A 26543-nucleotide genomic window follows, 5' to 3' on the forward strand; every position below is an offset into this window, starting at 1 on the left:
GCATGTATTCTCAGTATGCAGCATACCTTCACTAATTATTACTCCCTAAGCCAAACCAATCCAGGTATAATAGTACACCAGGGATTCAATAATATTATTCTGCTACTTGCCTTGATTGTAAAAAGAGGTTGTGTTGACAGATATTTGGCTGTGAGATGTGGCTGATGGGCTGTGTGTTTAGCCTGGTGGCTCTCAGACTGTGTGAAGTGTAGATCTGATATCTCACACATTTCTTTCTGAACATAGGTAATGAAATATGTTCACCTTATGTGATTTGTATGTGTTTGTATGTGTAGGGGGTACATTTTGAAAATGTGATCCTTGCTTTGTAAGATTTATACTAATTGCTGGACAATTCTTTCCTTGCTTTTGTTGTTGTTGTTGCCAAACCTGCATTCAGTGTTTGGTAGCATTTGAAACATTAATTGTTTAATGTGTTTCAAAATAATCAAATTAACCTTAATGCTGTTAAAGTTAATGGTGAAACAGGGTACTTAAATAATTTGTGTATTTAATTTCAAATGTTGATTCCAGGCAGCCAGCGAGCAATGTTCAAGCAGGCAATGCGGCACTGGGAAAAATATACCTGCGTTACATTCATTGAGCGAAGTGATGAAGAAAGTTACATTGTGTTTACATACAGGCCTTGTGGGTAAGTTGGTATAAAAGTTATTGATCATAAGTGATTGAGAATGTTGCCCTGGAGATCTAAGGAGTGGTGCTAGTGAAACGTTCACATTTAATGTTATCTCAGTGTCACATGCATAACAATTGTGGCGTATGTATGCTTTATGTGTTTAGGTAGTATGCATAGAAGCACAGAATTGGAAGGGATCAAAGGGCCATCAACTCCAGCCCCTGGCTGCAAGGCACACAGGTCTACTCATTCTATCTAGATTACAGTGTGCCACTGCCAGTTGAGAGGGTGAATTGCGGAAAAGTACCTGTAGAGCAAATAGCTCCCAATGACTCAAGCAAGTGAAATGACCCACATGCTTCTGGGGGAAGCCAAGCTTCTCCAAAACAAAATGTATGTGCATGTATATGTATATTTTAAATTCTAAAGTTCTTTAGAATTATTTTTTGTATTGAATATTAATTTGCAACATCACCTATTTTGCAAATGTGCATAGTACGCAATGGAACGAATGTTATTATGTTTCTCAAACTAGAAAAAATATAGTTGTGTTTTGAGATGTCCAGGATCTACTAAAGAAGATACAATGTAGAGTTAAGCCCCGTTACTGAGGTTCTCCAAGTGTGCAAAAGCTCAGAAGTGTACAAGGAGCTTCCATGTATATAAGGACTTTACCATTCATTGCAACACTGGGAACACTTCTGCACATGCATGTTATTATACGTAAGAAGTTGCCTAACTACTTGAAAGGAATGAAGACACATATGTTGGCTTGGGGTTTTGTATACCTAATTGGTATACCCACAAATCTCTGAATAGTATTCATTGCTACATGTAATTCCCTCTTCTGTCTTTCAACCTTCAGTAATTAAAGATATATCTTTATTGGGAGAAATCAGTTAGTGGGGCCAAAGCACATTTATCACTATTATAAGCATATGTCTGGGAGTAAATTCTATTGAAAGTGAAACTCTCAAGCCCCCTTGTGGTGTATACTTAGCTCTATTATACATTTTTGTAACAACTTTTTAAACCTTGACAAAACTAGCACCATGAACTCTTTCCTCTGCAGTTGCATTGCACATGCCATGTATATTTACAGCAGATATTGCTGGCAGTAAAAGGATTAATGCGTGATGACATCTTGCATTGTAGCGTGCATTTGTGGCAAGGCTAACTTATGACAATGGCACTCACAGTTGTTAGTGCAACCACCCTACATTGTACAGCACAGTACATGTGCATTGGATATATTGCTCCTGGCCACAATCAGAAGATCCTGAAACCCAGTGTTCTGTACATGCCTGGTGAGATTTTTGGCTTTTCCCACTTTGAATGGGAAAACCTGCACCATGTTACAATTGCTGTTCTAGTCTCCACAGTTTATTTGCCATGTAATACAAGGTGCTAGCTATTTGAGAAACCTCTTGGACACATGGAACTAATCTCATAGTTCTTTATATCGAGGCCCCTTGCTCAGTAGAACACAAGTTGTAGTGTGGTCTTTGAGCCCCCTCAGTGGCAAGTGGGAATTCTTTTGAGTAGTCTAGAAGTTGCAATCATGGCAAAGATTTCAACAGTGGTCTTAGCCATCCATAATGATCACTGAAAGTAATTAGACATCACTTTTGACAGCAAAGTCTGTATATTTCATAGATAATCTTAAGATGTTTTCATTATAAATAGTAGAAAAGTTATTTCTGAATTTCAAAATATAGGGTAATAGTAAAGAAATGTTTGCACAATATTAACAGTAAATATTTGGCGTGCTGTAGAAGAACATTTTCTTCCAATTTTTGAGTGAAAGGCAAGCTGTCATTAATGAAATAACTAACTGTATTACTTCATTAGATAACTTTTCTATAGTGAATTATTATTATACCTTATAACTAGGGATGGAAGGTGTTTTGTGAAGTCATAATTTTCACTCCAAGTGGTATAAAGTACATGCAATGTTAAGTTGCTATTATAATTTTATGAGGTGCTTAGGCTGCAATCTTATACTCACTTACCTGGGAGTAAGTCCCATTGAACTCAGTGAGGCTTACTTAAGAGTTGACATGTATAGCAGTGCATGGTTGAACTATCCCAGCTTTTACTGTCCAGCTGCCTAAATAAACACTAAGCTCTTGACCTGGTTCTGATTTCAAACTTCTCTAATCAGCTTATAGCCCACCTTTATGATTTAACCTTCAAAGGCATGAAGAATTATCATTATCACCCAAATAGCATGTTTAACATCATGACCAGATCGCCTCAGTTTCTCTTCGACTGTCATTTATTGCACTTTACTTGCTGTTATTGATCAGCCAGAAAGATTAAACAGAATTAGAGATTCATAAATAGTTAGTGCCTTTAACTGCTGTCTGAGGCAATAAAGATTAAAGAGATCACGATCTTGAAAGTCAGCCTTGGCATAGTTTGTAGAGGAGACCAAGCAATCCTACTGTTGACAGATTGCTGGGCCTTGGGCCAAGTACACCTAGCATATGAGTTCACTATAGTGATACAGACAATTGTATTCTTTTGGTGTATCACTATTTTTGTATTCCTAACCCTTTGACTCAATGCTATTGTCTTAGTAGTTTCAGTGCACTTAACTGGATGAATCAGTTATGTATTTGGCAAGTCATTCAAAGCAATGAGTCCCAATGACCCTGTTGTATTCTGTACTATAATGACTGTTATTTTAAGATCCAGTTGTTACCGATTGCTGTTTTCTTTTGAAGTACAACACTTATAATCCACTGATTACCAGTAAGAAATTGCCATGAACAGCTGATTTATATTAAAAGTACATTAATCTTTAGTTTTCTACAGTAACCTAACACCCTATATATTTTTGTATGTGGGGGATTGGTGTTTATCCTTTGGGCTGCTGCAGGGATCTGCTTAATCCCCATACTGTTTGTTGTCTGTATAAAGTGTTGCACTTTAGGGTGTCATTGAACAGATTCAGAAGCTGCAGCTAGTGCTAAATATGACAGCACATCTTTTAACTGGAATGAGAAACCATGCACATATAACACTTATCTGAGTGAATTGCACTGGTTTCCATGGTGCTGGGCACAAGTCAAGGGGCTGGTCTTAACCTTTAAAGCTTTAAATGGATGGTTCAACATGTCTTAGGGAGCAACTTTCCTCATATGAGGCTGCCTGCCCATCAAGATAATCAGAGGAAGCCCTGTGCTGAGTGCCAATTCCTTGTGAAGTAATACTAGTAGGAGCAAGGAGCAGGGACTTTATAAGGGGTGGCTCCAGTTCTGTGAACTCCCTTCCTGGGGGAGTTCACCATTGCTCATATTTGTTTGCCTTTGGGAGACAAAGTTGTTTAAGCAAGCTTTTAATATTCTGTAGGAGTTAAACATGATCTGGCCTTGATTTAGCAAATTGTGAAATTTTAGTATGTATGTTTTATTCTTTTGTATATATTAATTGTTGGAACCTTGCTTTTATAAAAAGGATAGGGCATATTATGTGGCAAGGTATTTATGTATATCTTAAGCAAATTAATTAAAATAAAAATTATTAGTGGAGTTTGTAACTGGAAGTCAATTTCAAAGCAAAAAGGATCATTAGACTTTATCCGGAACAGAATTGTAGGCATAGTTACTCTTTAAGGTTTGCCTGTAACTTTTGCAATAGGTTTGTGTACCCTTTTATACCAGTACAAGAAATCTAGAGTAACTAGTAACAATATTCTGAGTAAGCTGCATTTTAGCATCCCCACCCTGCCCTCTCAAATAGTTTTTACAAATTGTGATCTGCAGGGCCATGGGAGGTTTACATAGGTAGTTATTGGTGATCTACAGAGATCTGCATGTGCAAGGGAGCAGGTGGAGATAGTGGGATAGAACAGATGGGAATAAGAGATTATATGTAATAGAGACTTAGAATGATTAACTGCCATTTAAAAAAAAAAAAATTCCTAAGATGTAGTGCTTATCGTTTAAATGTTTTGCATCACATCCCCCTAGTTCACGGGTATTTTTTATTCCAATGTGACCTACATGATGTTAAAAAGGAGTGGATTGCTGAAATAAGTCAGAAGCTGTTCATATGTTTAACTGTCTTCAGGGGATTTCAATCTCATATAAAGTAATGTAAGACCTGCCTTATACAAAGAACTCTGTTTCAGTAGTCCATTACCTTAAATGAATCCTGTTTGCAAACCAGGTTTTTATAGAGCGTGTTTTTATGCAGACCTAGGGGGGCTCTGTGCTAAAAATATTCCATTTATACCTCAAGGGATCTTGCTTGCATAATAAATTAAGTAACCACATATTACATGTATTTAATTCACTCAGTTTAACCTGCGATTCCAAATGTAATTATTTGAAACTTAAGATCCATTGATATCAAGGGACCTTTGAATTAGCTAAGTCATTGTATTTAAGCCAAGATTTTATTCTGATTGCAGTTTGTGGTGTGGTAAAGATGAGCTCAGGGATATTACCTATGCATTTTTCAAAAATGAAGTAAACTAGAGAACTCTTTCTGAGGGTTACATCCAACATCATTCTAGCGGAAATCTACTAGTGCAGTGGGACTCCTTGCAGCCTTCAGTGCCATTTGAAAATCTGCTCCAAAGAGTTTCCCAGCCTTTTGAGGGTGTGTGGGGAGCTGCCAGGGGAGGGGGAATTGCCCCCATCTTGGTTCCGCTGATGGAACTGCTTCCATCAGCAAAATGACGCCATTGGATACAACCCTAAATGTTTTCTTCAGAGTGTGATTCATAGCAGAATCTCTTTTTGTCATATAACCCAGCTATCATTTTTGCTTGTGTTATGAATTTTATTTAAGTGATATTTAGGAGTAGTTTCCTCTTCCAAACCTATATAGCATGTTATCAAGTCATACAATATTTATGTGAATATGGGCATGACCTATATATTAGTAACTAACTTATTTTATTAGTGTATACTTCAGATACTTATGTATCCAAAAATAGCATGATCCACATACAAGAAGTATAAAAATCCTTTAGGAAAAAACTGTCAGGTTGAGGGAACCCAAAAACAGCCCAGTGAGGACTGAGCATGAGAGCAGGGATGAGCAAAGGGCCCAAAAATGTTTCCATGGGACTGCTATCTTGATTAATTTCTGCTTGAACTGTAGTAAATAAGAGCTTCTGTGCCATGAGTCAGATCTTCCACCCCAAAACACCCTAGTTCTTTAAGCCATTTAAAAAGAACTTCTGAGCTAAGAGTGCATTTGGTCCCCATGGAACAAATACCAGCTTCAAAAGGATTTCACCTGGCAAAAAAGCATGAGGGAAAGAAGTGCCCCTAATTTCCCAGTACCACAGCCCAATAGAATCACCCACCAATGGTTGCTGCTATTATTTAATACCCCTCCCCGATAGCTATCACAGATCTTCTGATATTTATTTGTTATACTTATATACCACTTAATATAATAAAATCCCTAAGCATTCACATATGAAGTGAGAGTGACGGACTGGGAGCCGGGAGATCCGGGTTCTAGTCCCCACTCAGCCATGGAAGCTCACTGGGTGACTTTGGGCCAGTCACAGACTCTCAGCCCAACCTACCTCACAGGGTTGTTGTTGTGAGGATACAACGGTGAGGAGGAGGATAATGTCAGCCGCCTTGAGTTCCTTGCGAGAGGGAGAAAGGCGGGGTATAAATGCAATAAATAAATAAATAAATAAATAAATATAATATCACATCTAGTTTGGCATTAAGTCAGAGTAAGTTAAGAGAAAAATCCAATAAATGTCAAAATAATACATTTTGACTATTCAAAATATTCCATATTGTTTCTCCTTAAAAACATAAAATGTAATGACTTTCAAATTCCCAGTTATTAAGCACACAGAAATGTAGCTGCAGCCCAAAGCAAATTGATAAAGGATGGGGGTGGGGGTGCAGGGGTGGGGTGGAATTGAGTCCCATGCTATTCCACTGCCTTTCTCAGAAATGCTCTCCTTTTTCAGTTCTCTTCTGCTTTTAGTAACAGGATCATGCTCCATTTTGGCATTGACCTCCTTATGGACCTTGTGATTTTTATGGATACCTGCTGTAATAACAAGTGCTGCTTAAACATATACTTACACATACATAATCAAACACAAACACCCCTCTAAGAATAAAATATGTTAAATCTTTCCAATTAAGCACTTCCTTTTCAAAAACCCAAATTTTAATCTGTCCTGCCAGACTGCAGAACAACTAAGGATTTTCAGAAAACTAGAATAAAAGTCCCAGCACCTTTTTGGCAGCAAACAATTTTAATTGAAGATTTTATCTGTGTTCTTGTCCTAAATTACAGGTGCTGCTCTTATGTAGGTCGAAGGGGTAATGGTCCTCAGGCAATTTCTATTGGCAAGAACTGTGATAAATTTGGAATTGTTGTTCATGAGCTGGGGCATGTGATAGGCTTTTGGCATGAACACACAAGACCAGACAGAGATGATCATGTAACCATTATCAGAGAGAACATCCAGCCAGGTAAGACCATTTTAGTGTGGTGTTCTATATTTTAAAATGCTGCAGTATATTTTATTTACTTGTGGGTTTTTTGGTTCTTAATCACCAGTTTTATTGCATTGTTTTGAAACAGTGAAATATAGCCGCTCCCTATTTATGGACTGAGCATTTATGAGGCATTCGCAATATACAAGCCATTTTATGTTAGTGAATATTTACTAAAACTAGTTGATGTATTATGAAGTTTCCTCAGCTTGAAGCTGCTGCCATGTTGGCTCATGCTTGTTTGGAGAAGCTGTCCCCATTAAGGTATAGAGGTCAAAGGATGAAGCAGCTGACTATTGCTCTAGCACTTGGGTGATTGAAAACTAGAATCTTAAGCTCTGAAATATCGGGCTGGATCCAGACTTTGCTTCCTCTAGGCAGAAGGGCTCTGATTCTGGAAAGGAATCCTGCAGTGAAATGGGAGGCAATTTTCATCAATGTCCTTCTTCCATGGCAGTCCCCATGCCCCCCCCAATCTGCACCAGAGGGTTGGGGGATCCTCTGGAACAGTATGGGAGGTGGCTCTAGCAGCTGCAGAGAGAGGGGGAAATGGGTGAAAACCTCATCTCCTCCCACTTCTGCTTGCAGGAGTGTTCTGAGTAGAACTTTGTTCGGGGATGCTACCACCAGCGGAACCAAACTCTGGATCCAACGCACCAAATGAATCCGCAGGGTGTGAGGGACCTAATACAGAGATATTTGTTTGTTTAAATATTTTGAGATGGCCTTTCAATCATAAGGCCCTCAAGGCAATATATAAAACAAATATGAAAACAATTTAAAACACAACAAAGATTAAAAACGGAGCACTAAAAACACCCCTGAAGATTAAAATCAGCTGTCACCCCTTAAAAACCAACAAACGCTAAGTGGAACAGGAATGTCTGTACAGCCCACTGGAGATAAACAATGAAGGGACTAATCTCTCTTAGGAAGAGAATTCAATAATTGGGGTGCTGCCACAGAAAAAATCCTTTGCCATATCCCCACAGACCTTACCTGTTTTGGTGGTGGGACATGTAACAGGGCCTCAGATGAAGATCATAAGGTATTGGCAGGTTCATATGGGAGGAGGTGGTCTTTCAGATATCCTGGTCTCAAGTGATTTAGAGCTTTATAGGTAAGAACCAGCACTTTGAATTGACTCTGTGTGAAAGCCAATGCACTATGGTGTATAAAGTGCACAACAGAAAGTAACCTTGCTGCTGCATTTTGCACCAGCTGCAGTTTCTGAATACTCTCCAAGGGCAGCCACATATACACATGTTGCAGTAGTCCTAACAGGAAGTAACTAAGCCATGCATCATTGTTGCTAGATGAGTATTCTCCAGAAAGGGGCACAACTGGCCCATCAACCAAAGCTCAGCAAAAGCACTTCTGGCCGTGGCTGCCACCTGAGTATGCAGGAGCCCAGCTGGATCCAGGAGTTCTTCCAAAATGCATATCTGATCCTTCAGAGGGAGTGCAGCCCTATCAAGAAAAGGTTGTAATTCCAATCTCAGATCAGACTGGCTACTGACCATTAAGACCTCTGTCTTGTGAGGACTGAGCCTCAATTTATTAGTCCACATTCAAACCATTACTGTATCCAGGGAACGGTTTCGGATTTCTACAGCCTCCTTGGCATCAGTTGGAAAAGAGAGACAGAGCTAAGTGTCATCAGCGTAGTGATGAGACCAAACCTCAACTCCCCCAATGACCTCTCCCAGCAGCTTCATGTAGATGTTAAATAGCAAAGGGTAGAAAATATAAAATAGAGCCCCAAGGAACTCCATAGGGCAATGGCCGAGGAGCCAAGCCATAATCCCCCAGCCTTCTGGGGGAATGTTCAGCCAAATGGGACCAGAGCCATTGCAAAGCATTCCCTCCATGTTCCATACTAGCTAAACATCTGAGAAAGATATCATTCAAATGGTATGGAATGCCAGATTGGTAGAAGAAAGATGGCAAATGAAGAATACACGCATCCAGGGATGTAGAGGTGCAATATGGAAAAGGGGTGGCTGTTGGGAGAAACATGTATATGTGGTGGTAGAAACTGAGTTCACACATTGTGATTTCAGATGATCAAGCACTTTGACAATTAGTATAATGATATATAAATGATAGTAATTTGAGTGTAATAAAGAGTTGCAAAATAAGTTCCACATGATGTTGCAGGCAGCATCACAAAAACATGGTATCCACAGCAGCAGAGTATCAAACAAGACATTAAATAAGAATATATCATGAATGCCTCAGAGAATGACAGAAGATAATATATTACCAGAATAGTTATCTCCATATTGCTTTCTTCTTATTCAGTGTAATATATTGCACAGTAAGATGCGGTTTCATAAGATAGTCATAACAATAATTCAATTCATAAGGTAAGGATGCATATTTTAGAATATTTACATTAAAAAGCAAATTAAAAAGCTGATAGGAACTGCAGAAATTCTTGACTTGGTTGATACTGAATCTCTCTAACTGAATGAGGAATGGCTGAGGGTAAGAACTGGCAATGCCTTCATATAAATGTAATATTTGTTGCTGAAAGGCATAGCATTAAAACCTTCAAAATAATTACAGTATTCTCTCTTTGATGTGCCAGAACAGGTGTAATTTTTGTCTCTCTATTTTCTTTCATCCATCCATCCATCCAGTGTATATTCATTTACTGCAGCCAAACAAAAATGAGGCCAATCCTTTGCTCTGCTGTACAGAGACAGTGATGCATAGAAGCCAGTACTATTGTCCCATTCTCTCCCCATCCATGGGAGCTGGCCCACCCTCTGGTGCTCATGGATAGTTCCTATGTGGTGCCGGGATGTCATGCAATACACTTTGTCAAGACAGTAAGGAATGTTGGCAGACCAATTTCTTATATCTTCCTCAGATTAAACTATTAGATCAGATTTAGCTTGTATACAAATAGAAAGGCTGGGACTTCTGCTCCCCCCCCCCTGGTGTGTGTGTGTGTGCGTGTCTGTCTGTCTGTTTAGGAAAGGATTTCATGAGATCTTATTTATGAATTACAGGTCAGGAGTACAACTTTTTGAAGATGGAGCCTGGAGAAGTGAATTCTCTGGGGGAGTCATATGATTTTGATAGCATTATGCACTATGCCAGGAACACCTTCTCAAGGTTGGAGTCTCAGGTTATACCTTTTGACTTTTAATTCTATTCTTTAATGTGAATATTCTATAGATGTGATTTTGATGCAGGCAATTGACAGAAGAGCATTATGATGTTATAGCTTGTCAGTAAAGAGCCAACAGCTGTCAAAATGCCTCTTGTTGATTCATTTGATTATTTCAGAAATATTTCCACTCATGATTGCTTTTACCATGCTTAAACCGTGAGCAATTTTGTTCCTAATTTTCTTGAGAACTTCTTCTTAGCACTCAAAATTCTTCTGCTCATAGAAGTGACTTGGGAACTTCCTGTGCTAGAGCTGCTAGGTCATAACCATTGTCTTCAAAGGGGCAAGTCATATTTTGACTATGGCAGAAGCAAAGTTCAAATAAAGGCTTCTTAGAATGCTAGCAGTAGAGATCTGCCAGAAACCTGTCTTAATAAAGGTTATTCCAGGCTACTGTAAAGCATTGTAACAATAATAGAAACAATGTGGAATGTTTCCAGATGTTTTATATTACAAATTCTGTAACTCATGGAGGGAATATACCTTACCAATTGTAAATGACACTAATTTGATCATTTTTAGATTACAGTGATGGAAATAAAACCTCCAGAAAGCACTCACTGTGTTTAATGACAAAGCTAAAAATCTGGATTTGTTCTTATATGCAAGTCTTTTGTATATGATCATTTTGCATTTTGAATGTATAGAGACAAGCTTTCTCTTCCTTCTTGCTCCCTTGAAGGTTCTCTTACATTTTGAGGATTTGTTCCATTTTGTTTTTTGGTATTAATATGTGACAATAACAAATTCACCACTATTCAAGAGGCAGCCTCTGTTTGTTGACCACAGTTATCAGTATTTTCTGCCATAGCCCTATTCTAAGATTCATTGCACTGACAAATATTTAGGATAAAGTGTGCTAGCTGCACAGTCAATAAACATAAATCTGTCTCTCACACATCAAACAGTTGGGGAAATGATTGGGCACAAAAACTGTACTGATGTTCCTCAAAAGCAGAAGCATTCTGAACCAGATTTTAATGGACTAATTAGTGATATGAGAAGTAATAGTTTTACTGTATGTCATTATGTTCTTGATGTTCAGTTACAAGTGTAGTTAAAATTATCTATACAAGATCACATTTTGAGCTGAGTAACTGACAGTTTCCTAAGGAACAGGGACTTGAGCAGGACAGTTTCCTCAGCTGTTATTGTATGGTTGTCAGCAACAAACCAGACTATTCCAACAAGCCACTTAGAGAGCAATCCTATGCCCCCTAGAAGCATCTGGGGGACATAGGGTTCTTCAGTTTCCTGGCTCTGAGCTCAGACAGCGCTCTGAGCTTGGAGCCAGGAAACTGTGTCCCCCCCCCCCCACAGCCAGCACAAACAGAACCACATTGGCTGCTGTTATGAGCTTGCAAATACAAGTTTGTAGGAAGGGAAAGGAGACATTCCTGGGGGTGGGGAGGAGACTGGGGATGTGGGAATACAAGGTATCCCCAGCCGTTCCCAGCCTCCTGCCCTCCTTCTCCCTGAAGCCTCTGCTAGGTTGGCAAAATCGCTCACCAAGCTAAAATGAAGAACAGGAGGCGCAAAGTGCATAGGATACTCGTAAACCTCCGACTTCAAAGACTTATGAGTAGCCAGGGTGCATCCCATAGGATTGCGCCCTTAATGAGTATGTCGGTCTATTTGTTGAGTTTTCCATTACAGTAGATCTTACTACTAACCAACTTAGCCAACTTAATTTGGCTAAGTAGATGGTAATATACATAAACAAAAGTTATATTTTGTAAATTCAAGGCTAGTTCGATATGACAATTGATTTGGTTTTCTTGGTTTCTTTATTTTTGTAGGGGCATGTTTCTGGATACCATACTTCCTTCCCGTGATGATAATGGGATCCGACCAGCCATTGGTCAGCGCACACGATTAAGTAAAGGAGATATTGCACAAGCAAGGAAATTGTATAGATGTCCAGGTACCGCATCATAAAATATACACACCAAGAAGCATGTTTTACTACAGAGTTCATGAGTAGTAACTGATAAGTTTGAATAAGCTGCTTTCTTCACTGTTTCAGGCAGGTGATGCACAGTATAAATGGAAAATCATAAACATTCTTAAGTGTGATAACTCTGGAACACTAGGCGTTTAGGTATGAATGGCCTGAATCTGAATTTACTGTCTCATATGGCAGTTCTGTGCTTGCCTACTGTAGCTGTTCATTTGCTGGAGATGGAGGTGGGAAAAACATGACTCATTCTATTGGTACTTTTAACCCAGAGCTAGTTTTTGTGAACCTCTCAGAGAGTTTCGGCTATTGGGCAGTATAGAAATGGAATAAATAAATAAATAAATATGTTTAGATAGGTGATGGCTTTGTTTAACATACTCAGCTGCCCTGCAAAACAATTGCCCTGGATAGCGTTTTGTTTTAGAAATAATGAAAGAAGTACAGAAATAGTGTATACAGGAAGTATGTTTGATCAGGACCTGTAGTGCAGAGGGCTTTGAACCTTGGTCCTTTTATCTGGTTTTGCCTCTTTAGCCAATGCCTGTCTCTTGTAGATCAGCTGTTCCCTGGGTCCATGAAACCCCATCAGCATCTTACTTTCTCCTGCCTTTATATGAGTGGTCACCATTCACCTGTGCCCCTATATAATTTCCCTCTTCCGCCTACAACTCTTGCCTCTACGACACAGAGTATTTCTTATGTGATGCTACTTGAAGTTCTCAAACCTATCAGCTCCTGAAGGGGCACCAATTAGGGAGGGAATATAAAGGACACCCCCCCACACACATCATTTACATAGTTTTCCTCAGGAACATTTATATCTTTGCCTCACTCATTATTTTGCACTCTGTATATTATTATAAACACTTCATAGGGCCTACGTGTGATGTAAGCATGCCAAAGACACAAATCATGCTGAAAGAACGTATCCAGGCAATATAGGAAATAAAAGCTGTGTTACGATTCATACTGGAGTGTGCTTGTTCTTAGGAGAGATATAGATATAGATGAGGCAGCAATTAGTTTCTTATGGCATTCTCGTTTCTTTTAGACAATGAAGCCTATTATTAATGGGCTGTAAAAGATAAAGTTTGTTAACAGCAAGCCCTTTTATAAGCCTACTCACAAAGAATGTGTACATTGTCATTGTTGGCAGTTTATTCATGAACAGAAATCCTCTGAATTCTCTTGCATGGAATTTTAGCTAATTACATCATGGACCACTGCAATGAACTTAGTGTTTCAACTGCTAGTGCCAAGTTATTGCCCAGTCAAAAGCAGAACTTGAAATTTGTCAGGGATAGCATCTAACCTATATGACAGATAGTATGATGACAGGTAGATATGGCACTAGCTAGCCATAAGACATGTGATATAACATGGCAGTGCTTTTAGGCAGTGCAATGAAACAGTGTCATTAAACTAATTCAACTTTTTCAGTAGAGTGAGATGATGAAAAGGCTATTAATAAATTATTTCAATATGTCAAAAAGATTGCTCTGATTATCCTTTCCTTTAAGTAGTTTGGACTGAGAGAGTTAGAATTTAATGGGGAACCATGGCTTCTTTAAAAGCTGATGTTCCCCTGGCATGCAAAGGAGAGGAGGGAACATGCAAGGCTAAGACTTTGCAGGCTCATTCACATAGTATGGAAACCATGGTTTCCTGTTACATCTGAACTAGTCATATAAGTAGGGATGGCTGAGAAATTCACTCTGTCAAGGTTTCTTACTCAATTTGCACCACCTGAGCTTTTCAGCGAGCCAAGTCAGAGTTGTGTTCTGAAATCCACATTTTTGCAAGTTTTCCAGTGCAGCTTATCTCGGGCATATTGCACTCAAAAATGCACATATTAGGGAAACGTGTGCATAAAATGTGTTTATTTGAGAAAAGTATGTCCAAAACAGCTTTTCAGCAATGTAAAGTCCTTTGAAAAAACGTTTACATTTAAATCTGTGCACAAACCCATGTATATTAATGCATACATTATGAAAAATGGACACAAAAAAGTATGAATTTCCATATGGATTTTAAAATAAAATCACAAACTCATGTAGAAATGGAACAGAATGAGCTTGACCTCAAAAAGATGAGAAACTCAGCGAGACCAAGATTGACAGATCTGTCCATCCCATCATATAAATATTATACTATTTGATAATTTCCGGAGGGTAGCTGTATTAGTCTTTTGCAGCAAAACCTACAAAGAGTCTTGTGGCCGATTAAAGATGAGGCATGCATTTATGTGGACTGTAGCTCACGTCATCAGATGCATTGAGTAACTTGAAGCTCTCCATAATACTTCATTCATCTAATGAAGTGGGCTATGGTCCATGAACGCTTCTGCCAGAATAAGGGCGCAATCCTATGGCTGCTAGTCAGTGGCTAGGTGGCCATAGGATAGGTCAGTTCCTGGAGAACCAACCCCCCACCATGCTGCCTTGTGGGCAGCATAGAACAGCTCCGCATTCTGTGCATGTAAGAGCAGTGCGGAGCAGCATTAAAGGGTCATTCCCGGGGGTGGGGAGGGCAGAAATGCTGGTACGGTGCATCCTATGTGTCGTCCAGCCACCATCACCTCCACTCCGACTTCCCAGAGCTAGACAGCCAAAATCAGCAGTCTAGCCACAAATGCAAGGCAGGAGAAGTGTGGAAGAGATGATCCCCAACGCACTTCTCCTGCCCTGCATTGGATAGGCAGTCACCTCCGAGTTCAGAGGCGTCCGCCTATCCCCATAGGATTGCTCCCTCCATGTGTTAGCCTTTGAGGTGCCACAAGACTCTTCATTGTTTATACTATTTTGAGTTTTCTTAAATTAAACATTTATAGAACATTTTTCCATGACAAAGTGCAGAAGTATGTAGGCAGCTTCAAATATGATGAATTTGCTATTTTTTTCTGTGCAGCGGGGCGGGGGGAAGTGAGTACAAAAATCTTGTGAAGACAGCCATTGGTGATGATCATACATGCATCTATTTTGATGTATGTGCATATTGTATACAGATATTAGAGAGCTATGGCCAATTACAGCTTCCCAAAGCATGTACTTGCAACAAAACAGACACGTGGTTGCCAAATGCAAAAATCTGCATGTGGTTTATATACTGCTCCTAGACAGGTGTACGTTCGCTGTAGAAAACTGGTAAAATGGAGCAGCACAAACAGTATAAACAAACTGAAAAATAAAGACATACAGAATGAAAGGACATGAAATGGTCACATTGCAGAGTATGCAGATTGTGATGGGTAAATCTTCTTGAATTAATCCCATTAAAACCAATAGGACATTTGCTGGCATATGGTCTCAGTTTATGTAATAGTATCATACCCAGTCCTTAGTGAACCATATGATCTAGGAAATATTGAGAAAAGAGTGCTATAGACCAGGAATTCTTGAGGAATTTATTCTTTGCATATTCCTCTGTAAACTACCTGTTCTCTTGGACTAATGTACAGATCAGAACATAATTATCCTTCAGATTTTGCATGTTTTCAAATTTTGTGATGCAGTTCTTGTTTCAAAGGCATGCCCAAATGCATTTTAAAATACATATTTTAGGATAAAATAGATTTAGAAATGTGTAATTTCAGGAAAAATAGGTTTATAAATGCATATTTTGTCAGAAAATACATTCAAAAATATGTATTTAAAATACATATTTAAATATGAATTTTCATGCAGATTTTTTTTTAAAAAAATGCAAAATAATGTCAAAATGGGATGGAATGGATTTATGAATGAACAATGTGAAATTGACATAGATGAGAAATAGACTTATCTGACCACCCGTACCATAAACATAATATAATTGTCATTAATATAATTCTTATGAAGTTGTTAATGATTTCAGAATTACGACTTGAAAACAGTTGCCATGATCTCCCCAAAATGTGTGCATGGCAGGGGTGGGTGTGGGAGAGGTAAGTATGTATATGGCAGGGACTTTGTTTTATCTTATTACTGTGTTAGTTTCCACTACTGAAGAGAGAAGCTTTACTTTAAAATGAGAAATTACTTGGGTCTTAGGCACTGAGAACTGCTGGGGCAAAAAACATTAAGCAAAGCTGTGGCTTCCAGTGTGGTTTTCCCTGCATTTGTAATTTGGGATGATTTGGACAATATGCAAAAGACCCAATCCAGTCAAAATCATGGGATCTATACTGAGCATGTGTATGACTAATGATAAACTTAAGTTTTTCAAAAAATGTTCTCTACAGGTGTGTGGGTCTGCTGCCAATTGAGTAGCACCTTGGTCGCTTCCTGCGGCCTGTATGACCAGCCTTTGGCCTGCTGTAGGATTGCAGTCTGCATTTTGAGTAACATAATGTTCAATTTTTATTGCATCTGAGCAAATAAGCAAATTAAGCAAATTCATATTCCAAAACATATAACGATAAGTTTTGGCAACATTGTTAGTTGTCCTTTTATGGTTTTATTTTGCTTTTTGTTTTGTTTACTTGATATTTGCAGCAGTATACTTGTTCCCTGAGAAGTCTTTTAAACTTTAAGCCAATCTTCAGTACAGCTTTAATTCCACCGCAGTCAGCACTGGGGAAACCCAGGATACCAATCTCTGCTGTTTAGTGGAGTTACTAATGACTGTAGAGTTAAAAATAAACTGCTGATAATCAGCTAAGGTATTTACTCTGAAAATGTCAGGTACTGAATAAATTATTTCATACTGAAATAAATAAATAAATAAATAAATAAATAAATAATTATTCAGTACCTAACTTATCTTTGATTAGATATCATGTGATACATGTTTGGTGGGAAAAGGAAAATGGTTTAGGCTAAGACCGTACTTATTTCTCTGCAAATATGGGCAAATGTCATTTTGATCTTTTAACTACTTTTCATACTGTACCAAAATCCTTTTTCTTGCACTTTTCAAATGATCTCAAATGCCATTGTAATATTGCATCATCAGATAGATATATTTAATATTCACCATGGAGTTTAAGTCCATTGTTGTCATGTGTTGGATGCTAACTATAGAACTGCATTGTCTATATTCACACAAAACCTTAGAAACTAAGAGCGCAATCCTATCCAGAAAGGTGGCCACCTCTGACCCCGGAGGCGACCACCTATCCAAAGCAGGGCAGGAGAAGCATGGAGGAGATCATTCCCTCCGCGCTTCTCCTGCCCTGCATTTTTGGCTAGGCAGCTGATTGCGGCTGTCTGGCCGCAGGAGGACGGAGTGGGGGAGGAGGCTGTTGTACGACACTTAGGATGTGTCATACAGGCATTTCCCCCCACCCCGGAACGCCCCCAGCCACGCCCCTTTTTGGCCGCTCCGCACTCCTCTTGTGAGTGTGGATGACAGGGCTGTTGGAAGTGGGGGGAGGTCAGCGCAGGCTCCGAGGTCTGTTCCCGGAAAGCAACATATCCTATGGCCATCTAGCTGCTGTCCAGCAGCCATAGGATTGTTCCCTCCATAGGTTATAGGAAAAGTATATATATCCAAAAATATAACAAAATTTTAATATAAATACTAATATCTCACTCAAAATTAAAACAATTGATTAGCAGTCAAAAATGCCCATTAATACATCACATAGATAGGTTGTACATTTTCACAATACTAATTTCCAAAACCAAGGCTGTGCATATACACAATGCCAATATCTGAAACACATTTCAACCAATCTGGTCCTCTTCAGTGAGAGAAAATATAAAGATAAACAACCATTACAGTTCTTACTAAAACAAAGTTAACACGATATTTGAATTCCTACATGGAACCTAAAAAGCAAAATACACAAGCTTAGAGATCCCCGAGATAATATGCCATACCTAAATAGTCAAATAAATATAGAATAATAAAATAATTAATTTACCAGTAGTTGTTATATGTATAGAAACTTAGATCCACACCATGCAACTGGTAACTGAATAAAAGAAAAGGGGTGGGGGGAAGACATTCCCTCCTACGTTCTGAAACATATAAAGAAATAAAAGAACCTTGTGTTAATCTAAAATATGACTAAACCATCATGTAAAAATTAGTACAAGCAATTAGTATTATTCCAAACAATAAAAGTCTGGTGTACAACATCAAATGGTCACGCATAGCGTTTAAGCCATTTCTGGTAGTTAGTCGGTGTGGGAGCATCCAAAAAGCTGTTTAGATCGACAGGTTTGTTTATTTTGGTTATGTTAAATGGCTACTTCAGGCCAAAGGAATTAGTCATTTTTAGTAAGAATGTTAAATGGCTGCTTCAGGTTGAAGGAATTTGTCCTTTTTGGTAAGAATGCTCTAGTCTTTTTTGATTGTGGTTACTTTCTGGGTTCTAAATACTAATTCTTACATCATGGTTTAGAAATGTGCCCCCTCATTCCCCTGACATACCCAGGAACTATGCCAGCCCTGGAGCTGGAGTAGTAAATTTCCCTCCCACTGGTGGCAATGGTGGAGAAAATGGTTCTCCCCACTGGTGGAGAAAAAACGTAATAGTGCTGAAACTCAATGGGCAGAGAAGAAATAGTCAGAGAAAACCAAGTAGTATGATAGACAGGTAAGACATGAAACAGAATAACAGAATAAACACAGGTGTCAATATAGCTGTAAAATAAAGTAGATGTCATTGGTCATTATAATTCCTTTGGTTTATTATCCATATTGCTACAGGAAATATATGCATACATTTTTCAATTATAATTTTCTGTTATAAATAAATCCTCATCTAACATTACTAAATAAAAATATTAGTTAATTTCCAGCATCATTCCTTCACTTCTTGTTTTTTTTGCATATTATTTCTGTGGGGAAAAAATAAGGTTATGCCTGCAATCTTGCGTGACTGGCGGCACCGACATTTTAAGGACTGCTGTAATTTTTATTTTTATTTCAAGTATGGGAAAAGTATATGAAAATAATATTTTTGCTATAACAAAAAAATCATGGCAACCTGTTTTAAGGTTATTTCTTTGCATAAAGACTCATCATTTGCCCACCTGTAATTCTCCCTCTGCTGCTAACGAATCACAGTAAAGAAGAAACACACCCACTTTGCAGCTCATCAGGCAGCCCTCAGTTTCTATAATATGAAATGTCTTTCAGCATGTGGTGAAACACTACAAGAGTCTACAGGCAACTTTTCCTCTCCAGGATTTCCAAATGGCTATCCTTCATATACACACTGCATATGGAGAATTTCAGTGACGCCCGGAGAGAAGGTATTTTGCTCTAATTCCCAAGTGTCAGCCTTTTGCTCCCTCAGACAAATAAAACATTATTTCATTATTTGTTCATGTTTCTCCTGATCTTGTGAAATTTTTATTAAAAAAATAAACCTTCCCTTTGATTTAAATCTCCACTTCAGTGAGTTCTTGAATGGCGTTAAGAGTGGGTTAATGTGCTATCGATTTTGAATTGTGCAGTCATCCATTTGACTTTAGCTCTTGTTTGTAGTACAGATCCATTTGCATCTGGAACCCCATGTGAAAATGAGTTCATGGTCCAAGTCTTCTGAGGTTTCACATTTGAAAAAAACCATTGAAATGGGTGCCTGTTGTGCCAAATTTGTCATCATGGAGGGAGATATAATACTTGGCATATTCTGATTATTGCTTCTCTTCATTATGGGTATTGTTTCTAACAATGTTAACCCCTATTTGATATGGTAGTAAAAGCACTGCAAGAGACTGATAAGTAAATATTATCCAAGGAGTTAGAGTGCAGTCCAGGAGTTAAAGGCCATCTGACAGCAAAGAGGAACTCTGCTGGTCGGGGAATGGGCAGGTCTTCCCTGGCAGCCTCTAGTACTCCTGCAGAGAGTTCCATGGACATGGACCTACCGCCAGCAATTTTCTGCCAGTGGTAGGCCCCGAAATTGTGGCACAAAGCGGGAATGGATTGAAGGCAGCCTTGGATCTGCTTGATCCAAGGCCCCTTCATTCCCCTGAGAGACCTGAGGATTGAGCCCCTTGGCTACACCAGCCTGGAGCTGGCATATATATTTTCTCTCTGGTAAGACTAGAGTGGGGGGTGGGGTGGGGTGTAGGGAACAAAACTGCTGGGAACAAAAGAAAGAGTAAGCCCCACCCCCCAGGCCAATGCAAGCCGGTAGGGCTTTGGAAGTGGTGGACAATCTGCTAGTTCACCCCCCCCCACCCCCCTTAGGAATGCTCTGCTATTCTGCATTCCTAAACACAATGACTAAGGAGTAAGCCCCATCAAACATTGTGGGATTTATTTATTTGTTTTATTTATTACATTTATATCCCACCCTTCCTCCAAAGAGCTCAGGGCAATGTACGTGGGTCTCCTCCATCCTTTTTTTTAACCTCACAACAATGTTGTGAGGTAGGTTAGGCCATGAGAGTGTGAAGGTTCCCCAATGTGCTCCATGGCTGAGTAGGGATTTAAACTTTAGTCACCCAAATCCAAGTCTAGTATTCTAGCCACTGCACCACATTGGCACTGAGTTACTTCTGAGTAAACTTGTATAGGAGGATTATGTTATTGGCTAATTTGGGGAAAATATTAGATAGGTATGTGCAGGCAATTAATAATAAACCCAGGTTGTAGTGTAATTGCTAGAATGTTGGAAATAGATGAGGGAGGCCATGGTTCAAATTCCTGGTCAGCCATGAAGCTCACTGCATAACATTGGGCCACTTGCTGGGCTGTTCACATGACATGGCAGCCTATTAAATAACCCACAGTGAGGCAGCAGTTCATGCAGGGTGCATGCAGCCACCATTTTGAATATACAACCCCTGGGGTTGTTGTATTGTGCGAACCTGGTGAGTGTGGGTTATGCGAGGGTTAAATAACCCTCACATTACCCATAATCTGTTTTAGGGTTATGTGAGGGTTGGTTAACCCTTGCATAAACCACACTTGCTGGGTTCGCATGACACGATAAACCCCGAGTGGGGGTTGCATATTTAATTTGGCACCCACGGGCACCGTGGCTTTCCATCAGTTAAATAACCATGTGAACTGTCCAGAGAGCGTCAGCTATTGGGTGTTATAGAAATAAATAAATAAATAACCAACCAACCAACCAACCAACCATGAGCCATCTGATGTCATCCAAACCTGGTCATTCTCTCTCAACTTAAGGTACCTCATAGAGTTGTTCTGAGAATGAAAGTAGGGATGGAAACCAGGTACTCAAACCTGAACTCACTGGAGGAAGGGCAGAATAAAACTGAAATCATAATACAATATTGATACTACTTATGCTGATCTTTGTGCACATTGATGCAGACTCAAAAACAGATTATGCCACAAGTTTTCTGTAGATAGGATTGTAATTTTAGGGGATTTCTTACTAATCATGAGAGTTTCCATTTCCCCACCAAAAGTATGTTTCTAGGTTTAAAGATGAAAACACAAACACACAAAACACCTTGAAAGCATGACTGCATGACAGGCTTAACACTACTAAAACCCCATTAATCTAAGTGTTATTTTGACCACCTATTTCACCACTTTCAGATATGAAGCCCATCGCCCATCTCTCCCCAGAGATGTGAACTACTGCTAGTTCACATATCAAATGTTGTATTTGCCTCTTTGATACGTATATACAGTAACTGGAAAATGGCATAGCTATTTCCACTGCCATTTTTTATATAAAGAAATTGCATTACTTTGAATTTTCTCAGTTGTTGTACAGTTTTGTTAAAATAATCTTGAACACATATTGCACTGAATTACTCCTTTCCATAATGTATTGTGGGCTTTCCTGTCCCAGCAGTGAAAATGTGTGATTCATTATTCTGCATGAGGCAGCATTGCTACTACTGAATTTGCTTACATAACCATTAATTTCTCAGTTGTGCTGACAAATGTTCATTGATTGTTTACCTCTGGAGACTTGCAGCCATCCTGTCCTCTTGAACTGTTGATCTATCTTGCCCCCTGTTCTTTTGTGTCTGCTGAGTTGCAAAACGGAAGTTGGAATAAATTTATGTTTATTTCATACCACAAGTAATGTAATGTTTAGTTCCTGTGTTACCATAGCTATGAAAGACAGTATACTAGTACTGAAAGATTTCAGTATATTGTGAAATCTTGTGTACAGTATACTGCATTTCCTATTTAAAGGGTCGCCCTACTCTCTTCTGAGACTATGCTGGCTGGCTTCATTTCCATATCACAGTGGAAAGAAATATAGTAAACACTATTTCATTCAACTTGCCTGCCGTCTACATTCTCAGAAAGACAAAACAGTGTGAAATAAGAATGAAAGAACATTCTTTCATTTCAAGTAATTTAGATTATTATGCCATTCTGCTTGGATTTAAGGGAAGCAATATTGCTATAGCAGATCCAGGAACACTGGAAATTGAATTTTGAAAATAACGAATTCTACATTCAAAGACTGAAGCTTGCCACATAATTTGATTAAACAAGCCATCATTATATATTTCCTGCCTACAATAAAAATAACTATGACTCAGAAGTTCTACAGTTTTAAGTTTATGAAAGGATTAAACTAGCATTTTCCAAGTGTATCAATTTTTATTGAAAATCTTAAGGCAACAGTCCAACAGTGTTAAGCATGCTTTAGTCCATTGATTTCAGTGGTCTTTGAGGATACTTAACTCCCTATTGGGTTTTGGTAGTAGCTGGAAATCCTGTACACAGCTGGAGTGCTTAAATCCCATTGACTTCAGCTTAACCGCACAAATTGCAGCCCATTTCTTTCCTTAAATATTCAGATTCCAACATAAACAATATATCCCATGAGCAAATTGTATCAGTCCCAATGATTAAGGGTAGAAAATTCCAGACGCCCGCTGGCACCAATGGCCACTGGCACCTAAACAGTTGGGCCCGGCAACCAGCATTTGAGTTACTGCAGGTTTCTCCTCTATGGCTCCTTGTAAATCTCACTGGCTTCTATATTACAAAAGCATGAGTTAGTGGGGGAAAGTACTAAAGATCTGCATAAGTCACACTCCATATGAGGGCCAGCTCATCTGTTGCATCTCTTAGACTGAAAGTAGTGATTTATTTGAATGCTTTCAAGATATACTCTCAAAATCAGGTTTTGATACTGATTGGGCAAAGGTAGAGATATTTCTGCCATCCCAGCTCCTTAGATCTATCAACCATTGTGGGCTATATTCTTGAAAATGATCATGAGAATACAAGATTGGAAGATCTAGTCTCATATCTCTGACATCATGTCTGTTTTGCACTCCCACCCCCCATGTTCAGCTAGTTCAGCTTCAACAAAAAATGGCAACGGGAGAAAGCAAGTGCTGAAAACTATACCTAGTACATCATTTAGGAAATTATTAAATAAAAGAATAAGAATATGTACTTGCTTTGAAAACCTATGATGCCCATTTGGGGGGTAGTTATATTTTGAATGCATATAAATGTCTTTCCATTATTGCAAGGGTTCCCAAATGAAATCAAAATGTTTGCAAGAATTCAGTACAATGTTATTTAATAGGGTACCACATGCATATGATGTGTAGTCAGACACTACTTAATGAACATTTAAGCTCATCGTTTGCATTTCAGTGTTATATTTCCTCATTACATCTAGAGAAAAGGATAGATTCCCACACAGATAGATGACACATACAGCTGCCAAAGTAGCTGCCAGGGGGAAGTATGCAATTGCAGTATGAAACTGAATTTGCTTAACAGTAGCAAGTTATTCGTTTGCAGAAAATGTTTGAAATGTGGTATGTCCAATGTTAGAGCAAAATGGCACTAGCCAAGCTGATCAGTGCCCTTGCTTTACTATGATGCTTTAGGTTCTGGTCAACTGTAGTGGTAATTTTTGAATCATTCATTTGGTGAACGATGTGTGCTTTTAAAGGGGGTTGTTATTAAAAACATACAAGTGGGAGCCACAACAAGTATGTCCCCAGTGTACATTTGTTGCCTTAGTCCACGGATGTGTAGGGTGCTATCAGCCATCTTGTCACTCCTTAACAGCTTCAGCTGTGGATGTAGCTGTTTTCCTAATTCCCAGTTGGCAGTCAGCGGTGCATTAAAGGAAGCAAAGGTGCAATGAGAGAATGGCTGTTGGTTGCCTCCATGCTATTTGCTAGAAGCCCCTCTGAAACAGTTCTGAAGGGGCTGCGTGGTTGAGAGGGGGCAGCAGTTATAACATCTAGTGCAAGGAAATGAGGGTATACAGTTATAGAGCTATTGGAGACCCTGTTTTGCTTCCAAATTGATATGCATTCATCTACCTGAGCTTGCTATTAGAGGGAATGATAATGTTTACTGATGATGTTAAAGTATTCAGGGGAAACACTGGCAGATTTCCATAGCTCCAGTGACACGCCAAATCAAAATAATTTAACTTGTCATTTATTGGCGGGCAAACTCCACTAAAACTAAGAGATAAGCCTAAAATTGATCTATTTAGCTTGCTGCTTCAAACTATTGTTTACATCAGCAACAGGAAGGAATCAGGACAAAGGAAGGAAGTCCAGGCTAATGAAAAGTGTATGGATTTTGGCACCTTTTTCTTTTCTTTTCTTTTTAAAAGAGCATAATATTACAATGAATGGTTGCTGCAGTGTTTTTCTTTATGTGCTATCTTGAGCATTAACATTTCAAAAAATCAGTCATTCACAAAAGTCATTGGTCCTTAGACTTCTGTAGAATGCAAATGCCTGAATTTTGGCATATGTGTTTTCTGCCTCTTTCTTTCTTTCTTTCTTTCTTTCTTTCTTTCTTTCTTTCTAGAATTTATAAAGCACCCTTCATCCTTATGGATACCATGACTATAAATAGTCATATAAATACAAACAACAATAATAAAATACAATCATCAAAATTATCAAGAGATAGCAGATACAAGACAAGCAATCCAACTTAAAATTCCAGGAAAACAGAATAGTTTTAACCTGTTCCTGGAAGGATTGCCATGTTGGTGTGATGTAACTTTGAAGAGACTGTGTCCCATCGCTGGAGTGCTATAGCAGAAAAGGCTTTCTCCCTTGTTACATAATGTATTGAAGGTACTTCATTTGAAGATCAGTTTCTTAACTAGAGCTACCTCTATGCTGTATGTCATTTTTATAACAAGTGCCCACGACAAAAATAGGGGGATAAACACATTGTTTTTTGGAAACCCCCAAACTGTAAAGCTGCTCTTGCACAAAGCTCCTTGGACCTATTCATCTAAAACATTGCAGGTTTGATCCCCTGAGAAGGGGCAACTATCCCTGCAACTTTCATCCAATTCTGCCAAGAAATGTAAAAAAAAATTATTAGCAGATGTCTTCAACAAATCAAAATATAAAGGTGCATAGCACAAAAAGTCTGCATCTGAAATTTGGCAGGCATAGTCCCCTTACAAGGGATGGCTATGCCAGCAAATCTCATCCAATTCTTGCCAGCAGAAAAAAGTTATACCATTTGTTGATTTCCAATTATAGTGAGTAGGAGGCATGAAGAGTTGGATTTCTGAATCGACATTTGAATTCACATCCGAGTTGAAGAGGGTGTCCTCCAAATTGGTCTGTGCCAAACTGGGCTGTTTTCCAAATTGCCAAACCTTGCTCTGTCTCAGATCTTGCAGTTGGTGCACATCTCTAATCTTAACTCTAGCCCTGTTCATACCTTCTCTATGTATTTACTGAATGCATGAAGGGGGAAGAACCCTATTTGCATTCATGCATGGAATGCATTCTAGCTGAATCCATGGAAGACAGGGCAGAGTCTGCTGTTGTGACCTGTTCCTCCCTACCATTCACATGTTCACTGAACATATGAAGAAGTCTTCTGAGGATATTGCCTATGATTTTTAATAGAATGGCAACATATCTGGAAAGCTCAGAAATAAGCCATAACTATAAGTTTGTTTTAAAATCTCATGATATGTAAACGATGACTGAGAATTTTATAAAGAATGTTATAATTTTAAAGATTTTGGGTCAGCAGTATCAGAGCTATTGATTATCTCTGTCTCAAACATAGCTGGAAGCGTAATGATGGAATCCTATGCATACTCACTGTGGAGGGAGTCTAACAAAATTGAATGGGACTTAAATAAACGTATTGGTGCTGGGCCAGTGCATATTAAGCTTAGTGAGTTTCATTCATTTCTGGCAAAGGGGGGTGGGGTTAGGATGAAAAATCCCCTCTAAAGCCTGAAACAATCTTTGGGTGTTGGCAAATTTAAGAATTTTCATCTTACATTAAATATGAAGTAGCCAAGGTTTTCTTTTCTTTTTTCTTTTGAAAGAACAAAAGTCTTGCTCTCATTTCAAGCAGTGGCCATTCCAGAGATGTTCCTAGGACAGAATGCCATAGAATCATTCC

At 38.8% G+C, this 26543-nt stretch overlaps 1 protein-coding gene across 2 annotated transcripts in view; it reads left to right on the forward strand.

Moving 5' to 3' along the window:
* Window positions 1-26543, forward strand: part of TLL1 (tolloid like 1) — a 162412-nt gene that overhangs the window by 93224 nt on the left and 42645 nt on the right. For both annotated transcript variants that reach the window (XM_084860287.1, XM_084860286.1), the window contains exons 5-9: window positions 535-652; window positions 6932-7110; window positions 10155-10260; window positions 12118-12242; window positions 19347-19462. In XM_084860287.1, the coding sequence (XP_084716413.1) occupies window positions 535-652; window positions 6932-7110; window positions 10155-10260; window positions 12118-12242; window positions 19347-19462 (644 nt within the window). The remainder of the gene's footprint in view (window positions 1-534; window positions 653-6931; window positions 7111-10154; window positions 10261-12117; window positions 12243-19346; window positions 19463-26543) is intronic.

The sequence above is a fragment of the Heloderma suspectum genome, chromosome 5, assembly GCF_057233095.1.
Source record: "Heloderma suspectum isolate Gila_16-S chromosome 5, 16-S_ref, whole genome shotgun sequence".
NCBI classification, from domain to species: Eukaryota; Metazoa; Chordata; class Lepidosauria; order Squamata; family Helodermatidae; genus Heloderma; species Heloderma suspectum.